The sequence below is a fragment of the Setaria viridis genome, chromosome 2 (genome assembly GCF_005286985.2).
Source record: "Setaria viridis chromosome 2, Setaria_viridis_v4.0, whole genome shotgun sequence".
Taxonomy (NCBI): Eukaryota; Viridiplantae; Streptophyta; class Magnoliopsida; order Poales; family Poaceae; genus Setaria; species Setaria viridis.
The window spans coordinates 25,373,753-25,384,623 of NC_048264.2; the positions used below are offsets into that span (position 1 = coordinate 25,373,753).

The following is a 10,871-nucleotide window of genomic DNA, read 5'->3' on the forward strand; positions in this document are numbered from 1 at the left end:
TTGCTAATGGAGGGGAGGGATGACCAACTTAAATATGGAAGTTGTCTTCACTCCTCCAAGCTAAGTGTGTGGGGAGAGAAGGAGAGCTCCACACGCGCGCGCTCGCTCGCCACGCCTCGCCGGGCGGGGCGGGGCGAAGGGCGCGGGCGCGCGGCACCTGCGTGAATGGTCCGCTGAAATCCGGCCCCTCGCCTTGCGGGGACGCGGCTTCCTTTTGCCGTTTTATTTTTTGGTTACTTGGTCCTTAAGTCAACGAGATATATGGAATCCTAATCGGTTTAGATCAGGATCATGACGTGAGAATCGTGGGCTCTCCTAGATATGCGACCTACCGGCCTCTACCAAAAACAGATCTATTCGAGCTAGGATTTTTGCCTCCTCTCGCTGCTGCGCCGCCACCGTAGTCTACTCCATCCCGATTGTCGGCGTGCACCGGCGATTGGGAGAGCAGGTCTCCGGAACCGTCGTCTTCAGCGATCCTGCACCGGGAGAGGGCGAATAAGGTTTTTTGGAAGCGCTCTGCGCGACTGCTCGATCGCTTCCTCCGCTTCGTCAAGTTCTTCATCGACTCCTTCACCATGGCTCGTCTACCTCTTCGTCACTCGGGCGTCACTCGCCGTCGCGAACAATGTCAGGCTGCTGATCGTCGTCGCCTGCTGTACCCGGTAGTCGTCTAGGAGCCGGTCTTCATCAAGAAAGAAACATACGATCTATTATCTCAAATTGTGTCTTCCATACTAGCCATTATGATCTGCTGCAGTCTGATAGCACTGGATAGTATGGTAGAATATGTGATTCTATTTGCAATGGTAGACTTGTCTACATCTTGCGTAGACATGTCTAGTTTAATCTACTATCTGTTCATCGTATTCATGATTTATTTCTGGATTAAATTAAAACTAAAAGTGCTTATATATCCATCACTTTCAAGGAAAACTGAAGAATATTGCCAAGGCCCATTAGCAACGTGGGATGTTGGAGATACCTTCGAGTTCGACCTTGATGGTGCTGCTGATTTTCTTCAGCAGGCTCAACTCTCACTGGATGAACCAAACCTAGAGAGAGTGCTAGATGATATGGGGGCTCTGGTTCTATCTGATACTTCAGGTCCTAGCTCATCCACCAAGCAACAATTAGATTTATCGTTTGCATACTATTTTTTATACAAGTTATGTAATAATGATCCTTTGAACTAGACCTGAACGTTGAGTTGCAGTATTATCTAGAAACTGGTTGTGAACTTGTGTGACCTTTATCATATTACATACTAAGTGGTCGATCTACTATTTTGTATTCTCTGCACTGCTTGTTTGCTTCTTATTTTTTTATCTGTTCTGCTGTTTGGACTTTTGAGTCAACTGAAAAATGGATCACTGGAGTTATTGGGCAACCAGGCTACACACTTGTTAAAGTAAGCATTATGTGTCTATCTGTTGATTCTGATTCTTTTGTATTCATGTGTACTAATTTGGCAATTCATTCTCCTGTTATTTGCAGCTTGCTTCCCTGTTCACAGTAGTAGTGACTGAGGACGAATAAAAGAAGACATGATGAAATACAAAATAATAAGAAATCAGGTATTCCAATAACCTTTTAAGTGGTTTTTCTGAATTATGCATTTATTTTTATTTCTATTATATATAAATATAACATATATATTCGTGTATCCCTGTATTGGTGTTTTCGGGAAAATGGCGTATCTCGGTGTACCGCCTTATCGCATATCCGTATCGCAGTATCTGTGCAAAGTAGAGCAAAAGTGCAAAACTTGGCTGTTGGATGATGAACTACTAACTGCACAGGCTAGTTACAACATCCAAAGTCTGAAACGAAGAGTAGCATTAGGCATGAATTGCTAGGCCTAAAGATGGCCTAAACAAGAATTACCCAAAACTACAGCTAGTATGCACGGGAACAAAAGAGGCGTCGAAACTACAGGACGAGCAGCTATGCACTACCGGGAATGCAGCTCGCGTAGGCTGCCGGCTCCAAGGCCAGGCTGGGTTGGGCTCCGCGGCGGATGAGCGCTTCGACCCGCCACGGCGTCGCTGCGTCGGGAAAACACAAACGGCGGCACGATGGGGCTATCCAACACAGGAAGGCAACAACGAGCGATGGTGGCATGGTGCGGGACGGGGAAGCTCACCTACGGTCTCGGGGAGTCCAGGATGGCGGTGCCGTGGCGAGTTGGTGCAGCTCGGAGGACACGGCGACTTCGTGCCCGCAGCTCTCGGCAACATCGTCCGTTTTCGCTCCCCGTCGTGCTCCCGCTTGGGGCATGGCGTAGGCGAAGAAGCACTGGTCCTGTGGCTCAGCACGTGGTTCACGGTTTGGCCCGGCGTAGTCGACGGCGTGGCGAAGTGATGTCGCCCGGTGCGGCGGCTCCTGGCCGGCGGCGGCGGCGACCCGCTCCTCCGCTTCGCAATCTTCCCTTCCCTCGGCTCTCCTCTCCTCACGTGTTTGGTGGCGGCGGCAAAGGGAAAGAAACCCCAAGGCTCAAAGGGTTTTGGCGAGACGAGGGGCATCGATTTTATATCCAAAGGCTGGGCTCGGATGCTCCCGTCCGTGGCGGTGATCTTTTCTAAGGCGTGGCAGGGCCGATTGCTGAAGGGAGAGCGTTGCAGACTGGGCTGTGTTGTGTGCGCAGGTAAATCTGAGCAGGCCGGATTGGGCCTGCGCAGCCGTGGCCGGCAATCCTACATATATGGAAGTGTTGGAGATTCATGCGGCCAACAGCAGCGGCACGATCTCCTTCGACTCCCTCGAGCTCATTTGCTCACGTACTCGTCCGACATACGCTGCTGCAAGCTCGGGCGTCGGCGACGAGGCGCTAGGGCTGGAGGGGAGGGGGAAGTTGGCCGGTGGGGTGAGAGGGGTTCGGTGGCGAGGTCACCATCGTCCGCCGGTTATGGTCGAGGTTGGCGGCAGTGGGTGGTGTCCGCTGCAGTTAGGGTCAGGGGTGGATCCGGGGGGCTAGGGGCTGCAGCCTCCCGAGAACCTGATTTTACCTGTAAAACACTGTAGATATAGTCTCAAATCACCACTAATTTCTAACTCTAACCCTTAATCTCTACTATTTAGTCCCCCTCCCCCCTCCTGAGGTGTTCATCGTGGTTCCGCCCCTGGTTAGGATTAGTGTGGGGGTTTGCGGGGGGGCTCCAATAGTCTCCGGACTTAGAAAAGGTTGAGGAGGGAGGGTGACGGAGGTTTGGCAGGTGGCGAATACGAGATGGTGTAGGAGCTGGCCATGCAGGGCAAGATCTCTAGTGGGCGGTGGTTGGTTGCGGGATGACGAGATGCACCAGTTAGGAAGGGAGGGATGGAAGTGGCGGCGGTGGATGTACCACCAAAAGTTACCAGAAAAAAGTTGTAAGAGTTTTTAGACTCTAAACCTAAAACAATGAGAAGCTCGATAACACAAGAAAGACAACTCGGATAAAGATAGAAAGTGGGCTGACTGCACCAGGCCTCCAAAATTTTAGGGCCCCAATGTGTCGACCTCCCTCTGGTAGTCTGGTGCCTAGTGGCCTCTGTAACTCTATTCCTGCCTGCATCTGCAATTCTGTATGCGACCAGCGGACCAGGCCTGCATGCAACTTTTTGATTTTTTGGCCTGGAGAATCTGTTGCGTCATTGGCTCATTGCGTGTTGCCGAACCAGGAGTCCATAACCGTCCGATAAACCGATACTCCGATTAGTAGGCCTGGCCTGCCGCTGCCGCCTGCCGTCTGCCGATTAGGATTAATTGCCAAATCACGTGAGTGCCGCCAGCTGCCGCAATCTCGCCGAGTCGCCATCTCGCCGAGCTGCGCGCGAACTGCGATTCTGCGAAGCTACCGCCGCAATCAAGCCTGCATGCAGGCAGCGATTCCACCTCTGGGGCTCTGACGGCAGGTCTGGCTTCTTCACAACAAAAGCTACCGCTTGAAGGCGTGATCACGTGATTCGCTGAGAAGGTGCAGGTAACGTAATACTGTGCCTATTTCGAAGAATACCAGAAGAATGATGTTTTTTAATGGAAGCTAAGAACTTATGAGTAAGTAAGATTCGTCATTTAATCGTTTTGTATGAATACTTATGGTATTACATGAGGAAGTCTACGTGCATTTTAGCTATTTGCATTTTATAAATATAGGCCCTACTTTATATTTTGCACCAGGGCTAAAAAAACGTAGGTACGGGTCTGTTCCACGGCAAGGCGATCTCCTGGTACCGCCGGGTCAGCGGCTCGCAGACTACTAGTTCAGGGGCCGTACGGTCGCTGTAGTACCAGCCCCAGCCGGCACGCTCTCTCAGACAAACCTTGTCGTAGAGTAGCAGGAGCAGGCTGCCACGGCCTGTCAACGACCTGCCGCTCGCCGCCGGCGCCGGCGCTCGGCACGAAATCGAGCGAGATCTGGCGCCGGCCAGGGTCACCGGCTGCGTCATGTCGTGGTGCTTCTTGTGCTGTACGACCCTGACAGGGATGACATGGACAGGGACTTCGACGACGACGTGTACCGCCATGGATGGCCGTACACCGCGTCGTGTTGTCACCGGCTGAGGAGACTTGGCTCTTCTCCGTGGACCTGCACACCATGGAGCTGGAGCGCGAGCACGAGAGGAACAGGTACAAGGGAATGGCGTACCCGTGCTCATCCCCTCTCCGTCGCTCGCCGTCGTCGACAGCCGCCGCTTCTCCCTCGACCTCGACGGCTTCCTCCCGGACAGCGACAGTGGGTGGGTGCTCGCCGACAGCCGCGGCAGCCTCCTCCTCTTCAGGAGGCGGACCGGCTGGGCTGCGCGCGCCAACACCCGCGAGTTTCCCCGTTCCCCGACGTCGTCGTGTGCGAGCCTCTCACGCGGCGGTGCCAGGGGATCCTCAGCCCGGAGGAACACGCGACGTGCCTCGGCGTCTTCTTGCTCGACAGCGGCGGCCGCATCGGCATGTCCGATTTCAGGGTCGTCGCCGTCCTGCACGAGTACCACGAGTCGGAGGAAGGCCGCGCCATGCCGGCGGCGTGCGTGTTCTCGCTGGGGAGCGACGGCGGCGGCTGGCGCGTCCTGCCGACCGCGTCAACCAACTGCGCTGCCGTCAGCCTTCCGGGAGAGATCGAGCGCGTAAGCTTTGCCGACCGCGCGAACGGCTCTCTCTACTGGGTCGTCGGAGGAGAAGAGGACGGCGCCGCCATGCTGGTCTTTGACGAGGCCGCCATGGAGTTCGCGCGCGTCCCGCTCCCGGCCGACGACGACGACGACGGTGGCTCGTTATCGTCATACGACAGGTGGAGCTTCCGGGTCATCGGCGGCGGCGAGGATGGCGGCGCGCTGCGCGTCGTCCGGCTGGTACGCAACGAGCTCAGGGTCCTCGCGCGACGCCGGGGCAGCGACGGCAACGAGTGGGTGTGGGTGGTCGAGAGGCTCGTGCGGCTGCGGGAGGCCACGCTCGGGCTGCCGGGGCGCGACGAGAGGTTCTTCCAGCGCAACGCTATGGTCGTGGCGGCGCACGAGGGGTACGTCCTCGTGACGCCGCAGGAGAAGACGTGGCTCTTCTCCGTCGAGCTGGAGACGATGCGGGTGGAGCGCGAGCACGAGAGGAACAAGTACGCCGGGCCGGCGTAGCCGTCTCAGCTGCCTTGGCCGCCGAGCCTGATGGCCTGTACTGCTAATGATCGCGGCAGAAGGCGCAGGAGATAATCATGCTGCTTTTTTTTAGCACAGATAATCATGCTGCTGAGACGATTTGTGCTTACAAATCAATCAAACAAGCAAAAACAATTCAGAGAGCATATCGGTGGCGGACGGACTGGCTTTGATGTAAGTCTGGACAAAGTGGCTTGATCCTTGGCCGTTGGGTGGCCCACTAGTACGAGGTCCAAGGAATTTATTTTCATGCTTCTGCGGCCCGCGAACAAGCCGTAAAAAATCGTAGATTAGTTAGTATTTTAACGGCCTGTTTTGCTGGACTTATAAGCTGGCTGAAAAGCTGAAACGGCTGATTTGTTGTGAGAGAAAAACATTGTTTGGTGGCTGATAAGCTGAAGCGAACAGGTTTACTGTTATTTGGCCGGTTTTTGAGATCCTAGCAACAACTCTCGTTCATCGGATACACCTCTTCAACCCTAGTCTCCACTCTCCACCACCACTTGTGCTGCCTCTTTGCCGCTGCAGCCGCCGCCATGCTTGAGCGTCGCCGCTCGCTGTCCCACGGCGGCCCTCGCGCCTGGCCGCGCCACCTCCCGCGGCCCTGCATGCTTGCACCAGAGCCAGAGCCGGAGAAGAACACCGATTTTTTCCAGAATGTTCATATAAGTTTTAGTATATGTTGAATCCATTCTATTAAAATGTTGGAACAGTCTAAAAAAAATGTTGAAAGTAGTTATTTTTTCAAAAATATTGAATGTAGTATTTATAAATGTTGAGAAATGTTGAATGTAATCTTGGGAAATGTTAAATTTATTTATCTATAAGTTGATCATATTAGTTTAGCCTAATGAGCTTTAAAGCCATGTTGGCACACGGAAGCTACATAGGAGCTCCCGTCAAAAATCCTGCAGAATTCAGACATCTTCAACAAGAAGATGCTATCATGTTCCCCATGCAATAGGGACATACAATGGGACCTGCTTCTGAAAGCAATGTTCTTGTTAATGAACACGGAACACTGAATAGAACATACATTGCAAACTTTGTTTAAGAAAGAACTAAAGGACTGCACCAGACTGTCATTACTATCCAACGTATAGTAACCATTCACATCTCCTTGTACACCGTATGCGTTCCGTAACTAGATTTTCCGTTGCCATCCTAACTACCGCGTGCTCGGTCCGCGTGGACAGTTGAAATGTCAATCACAACATGAGCAGTCTGAATCCATGAGCCACGCTTACCATTCCACGGGACTTGCAGACCTCTGCTTCCGTAAGTTTTGAGCCGCCTGTACTAGTAGGAAGCTTCCTGGATGCTGGCATCATACACCCTTCCATTTGCACTGAACCAGCAGGCATTATTGCCGGTCATCACTTGTCTCCTTCATCTCTCTAATGCATGACGTCAAATTAAAGAACAAAAACTTTGGCATCGTAATTTTCTTGTACATCAAGCCTCAAAATTAAATCAAAGCAACTCCTATTAAACAAGTAAATTCTCCAGTCGTCTAGCTAGCTGATGCTAATATATCCATGCCAAGTAGTTATTATCAGCTCATCCTTAATCGTCCGGCTCACCCTATCTAAATTTTGAACTCTGAGGAAATAGTAAGTGCCCAATGGATTGGTCAGCGGTAGTCCTCGTCGTCGTCCTCCTCCTCGAGCCTTCGCCGTGTGCATCCGACGACCGGCTCGACCTCGGCAAGCCGCTCTCCCCCGGCACCACCATAGTATCCGACGACGGCGGCTTCGCCTTGGGCTTCTTCACCCCCACCAACTCCACCTCCACTCCGGCCAAGCTCTACCTCGGCATATGGTACAATGACATCCCAACGCTCACCGTGGTGTGGGTCGCCAACAGAGAAACCCCGGCCACGAACACCACCTCCTCCACACCGACGCTGTCCCTGACCAACACGTCCAACCTCGTCCTCTCCGACGCCAGTGGCGTCGTCCTCTGGGCAACCAACGTCACCGCCGTCTCCGGCAGCTCCTCTCCGGCCGGCGCCGCCGCCATGCTTCTCAACACCGGCAACCTCGTCATCCGGTCCCCGAACGGCACCGCCATATGGCAGAGCTTCGACCACCCCGCCGACTCGTTCCTCCCCGGCATGAAGATCCGGCTCGCGTTCGCCACGCGCGCCGGCGTGCGCCTGGTGTCGTGGAAGGCACCCGGCGACCCCTCGCCGGGGACCTTCTCCTACGGCATCGACGCCGGCACGGCCCTGCAGCTCTTCCTCTGGAACGGGACGCGCCCGCTGATGCGCGACGGGCCATGGACGGGCTACTCCATCGCCAGCCGGTACCAGGCCAACGCCAGCGTCTTCGTCTACCAGGCCATAGTCAGCACCGACGAGGAGATCTACCTGACCTACACCCTCTCCGACGGCGCCGCCCGCGCCAGGTTCGTCGTGACTGTCGCCGGCAGGTACCAGCTCCAGAGCTGGAAAGGCGGCGGCTCGGCGTGGTCGGTCCTCGGCGACTGGCCGGCCTGGGAGTGCAGCCGCTACGGCCACTGCGGCCCGTACGGCTACTGCGACAACACGGTGGCAGCGCCGACGTGCAGGTGCCTCGACGGCTTCGAGCCCGCCGACGCCGAGGAGTGGAGCGGCGGCGACTTCTCGCGGGGGTGCCAGCGGAAGGAGGCGCTGCGGTGCGCCGCCGGCGACGGCTTCTTGGCCCTGCCGGGGATGAAGTCGCCGGACAAGTTCGTGCGCGTCGCGAACCGGACCCGCGACGAGTGCGCGGCGGAGTGCGCCGGCAACTGTTCCTGCGTGGCGTACGCTTACGCCAACCTGAGCACCACCACGACGGCGGGGGACGTGACGAGGTGCTTGGTGTGGGCCAGCGACCTGATCGACACGGAGAAGATGGGTGACGTGGTAGGCAGCGACACGCTGTACCTCCGGCTTGCAGGCTTGGATGCAGCCGTGCAAGGTAACAACCATTTTATCTTCTCCGATCCATTTACAGTTGATGTTTCGTGGCTGCTACATGTATCATAAAACTTTATATATACTGACTAGTGACTACTGAGTTTGAATATAGGTGTCAGAGGAAAGAGCAATGCACTAAGGATTGCTCTGCCAACAGTTTTGACGACTAGCATTCTAATAATCACAGGCATATTTGTTTCCTGGTTTAAATTCAGAGGTACAAACTATAAATTTCAACTGTCCTCGTCGTCAGAAAGGAATTCGTTAATGATGAATTTGGATGTAGGTAAAAGAAGAAGTAATAAGGAATATAACACCAAGGTAAGTCTGGTTACTACGAGTTCGTCAGATGTACTCGTTGAAGGAAGCCCTGCCCAAGATTTTGAGCTTCCCTTCATCAAATTTGAGGATATTGAGACTGCGACACACAATTTCTCGGAAGCGTATAAGATAGGACAAGGAGGCTTTGGCAAAGTTTATAAGGTATTTTGCCCCCATTTACTAGTAGACTGGTAGTAGCTTTCTAATATCAATTCGACTTCAGTAATTACATTAAGTTGTCCATATGACAGACTAATCTTAAGTTTTCTGTTCTTACATTTTGCCAAGGCAATGCTAGGTGGTCAGGAAGTAGCTATCAAAAGGCTAAGTAAGGATTCAGAGCAAGGAACTGAGGAATTCAGGAATGAAGCTATTCTAATTGCCAAACTGCAACATAGAAATTTGGTCCGACTACTTGGTTGTAGTGTTGAGGGTGGTGAAAAGATCCTCGTATATGAGTATTTGCCTAATAGAAGCTTGGATGCCATTCTTTTCGGTATGCTTTAGTAACACACACTACAAGCTGTTTTTTTGTTTTTCTAAAGAAAGAATAATATTTTCATAGCAAACATCTCAAAATGCAGTGCTTTGTTTGGATATGCATGCAGATAGCTCAAGAAAAACGTCATTAGATTGGCCAACGCGATTTAACATAATAAAAGGGGTAGCAAGAGGACTTCTTTACCTTCACCAAGATTCAAGATTGACCATAGTTCATAGAGACCTCAAAGCTGCTAATGTTTTGCTAGATGCAGATATGAGACCTAAGATAGCAGACTTCGGCATGGCAAGGATCTTCAATGATAACCAGAAAAATGCAAACACTCGGCGTGTCGTCGGAACATAGTGAGTATATGGTTGAATTAAGTGCTCAAATTTAATGTGATTAAAATCCAATGTTTTCGCAATAACTTTTGGACATGAATTTTAAAAATAGTGGCTACATGGCTCCTGAGTACGCAATGGAAGGAGTCTTTTCTGTCAAGTCTGATGTCTATAGCTTTGGTGTCCTGATCTTGGAGCTTGTAACTGGTACAAAGAGAAGTAGTTTTAACACAATCAAGGGTTTTCCAAATCTTATGATCTACGTGAGTATATGACTTTTTTATAAAGTTTTAAATTAAAGCTAGTATAGTCTAGACGTTTCAAAAGCAATTGCCATTACCACAATCCAATTAATTGTTTTCGTTATTTCAGGCATGGAATATGTGGAAAGATGGGAAGGGAAAAGACTTGGTTGACCCATCTATTATGGATACTTGTTCACAGGATGAAGTTTTGCTTTGTAGTCATATGGCACTCCTGTGTGCCCAGGAAAACCCAAATGATAGGCCATTTATGTCATCTGTTGTGTTGGCCTTGGAGAATGGAAGCACCACACTCCCAACACCTAAAAACCCTGGCCACTATGCACAGGGCAGTAGTGATATGGAGCAAATAAGAGACAGAATTGACAATTCCATGAATTCCCTTACTCTCACGAATATAGAGGGACGATAATCTTCTTCCTCTTCTTCTTTTATGTATTATATGCATTGTCCAAATTTTGGCTCAACAAAGGTCCTTTTCTTGGGTCTCCAAGTGACCAAGTCATTTCCTTAGTATTTTTCTATTCATTTTCCTTTTCTTTGTGAGCAATCTCACAATGGAGTCTGGCAGAATAAGATATTATTTGTTTCCTAACATAATAATAGAGAAAAATCAATGAAGCGAATTTGAACAAAATAAAATAAACTACTTGGTGGTTTCTCACTGTGTCCCTTTTATTCTTGCAATTGAAATTGGCAGCATGGTTCCACAATCCAATCTTGATTCTGTCTTGTGATTTTACAACTTTATTATGGTCTAGTCTGATAGGCCAAATTTAAAAATTGTTGTCAATATAAATACTAAGTTTTCATGATGTTAGCAGTTACTATCCTATGGTTGCGGTCTTCTTTTAGAGACAGCTTCCGGACTACTTCAAGATTTGTGATTCTGACAACCT

General features: G+C 51.3%; 1 protein-coding gene and 1 pseudogene across 1 annotated transcript; both read left to right on the forward strand.

Annotated features, from left to right (window-relative positions):
* The first annotated feature begins 4,508 nt into the window (after positions 1-4,508).
* LOC117844193 (uncharacterized) lies at positions 4,509-5,997 on the forward strand (annotated as a pseudogene).
* A 1,147-nt stretch (positions 5,998-7,144) lies between these two features.
* LOC117843165 (putative G-type lectin S-receptor-like serine/threonine-protein kinase At1g61610) lies at positions 7,145-10,477 on the forward strand. Its single transcript, XM_034723725.2, has 7 exons — positions 7,145-8,564; positions 8,676-8,780; positions 8,850-9,046; positions 9,173-9,380; positions 9,493-9,730; positions 9,822-9,972; positions 10,082-10,477. The coding sequence occupies exons 1-7, from the start codon at positions 7,247-7,249 to the stop codon at positions 10,382-10,384; spliced, it is 2,520 nt and encodes an 839-aa protein (XP_034579616.1). The 5' UTR covers positions 7,145-7,246; the 3' UTR covers positions 10,385-10,477.
* The last annotated feature ends 394 nt before the right edge of the window (positions 10,478-10,871 follow it).

What these genes read in the sequence shown, in the direction of transcription:
- LOC117843165 (XM_034723725.2), top strand. Translation starts at nt 7,247, where the DNA reads ATGGATTGGTCAGCGGTAGTCCTCGTCGTCGTCCTCCTCCTCGAGCCT. An exon ending in GCTTTGGCAAAGTTTATAAG is followed by an intron (nt 9,047 to 9,172) that starts GTATTTTGCCCC and finishes CATTTTGCCAAG; the next exon opens with GCAATGCTAGGTGGTCAGGA. An exon ending in CTTGGATGCCATTCTTTTCG is followed by an intron (nt 9,381 to 9,492) that starts GTATGCTTTAGT and finishes ATATGCATGCAG; the next exon opens with ATAGCTCAAGAAAAACGTCA.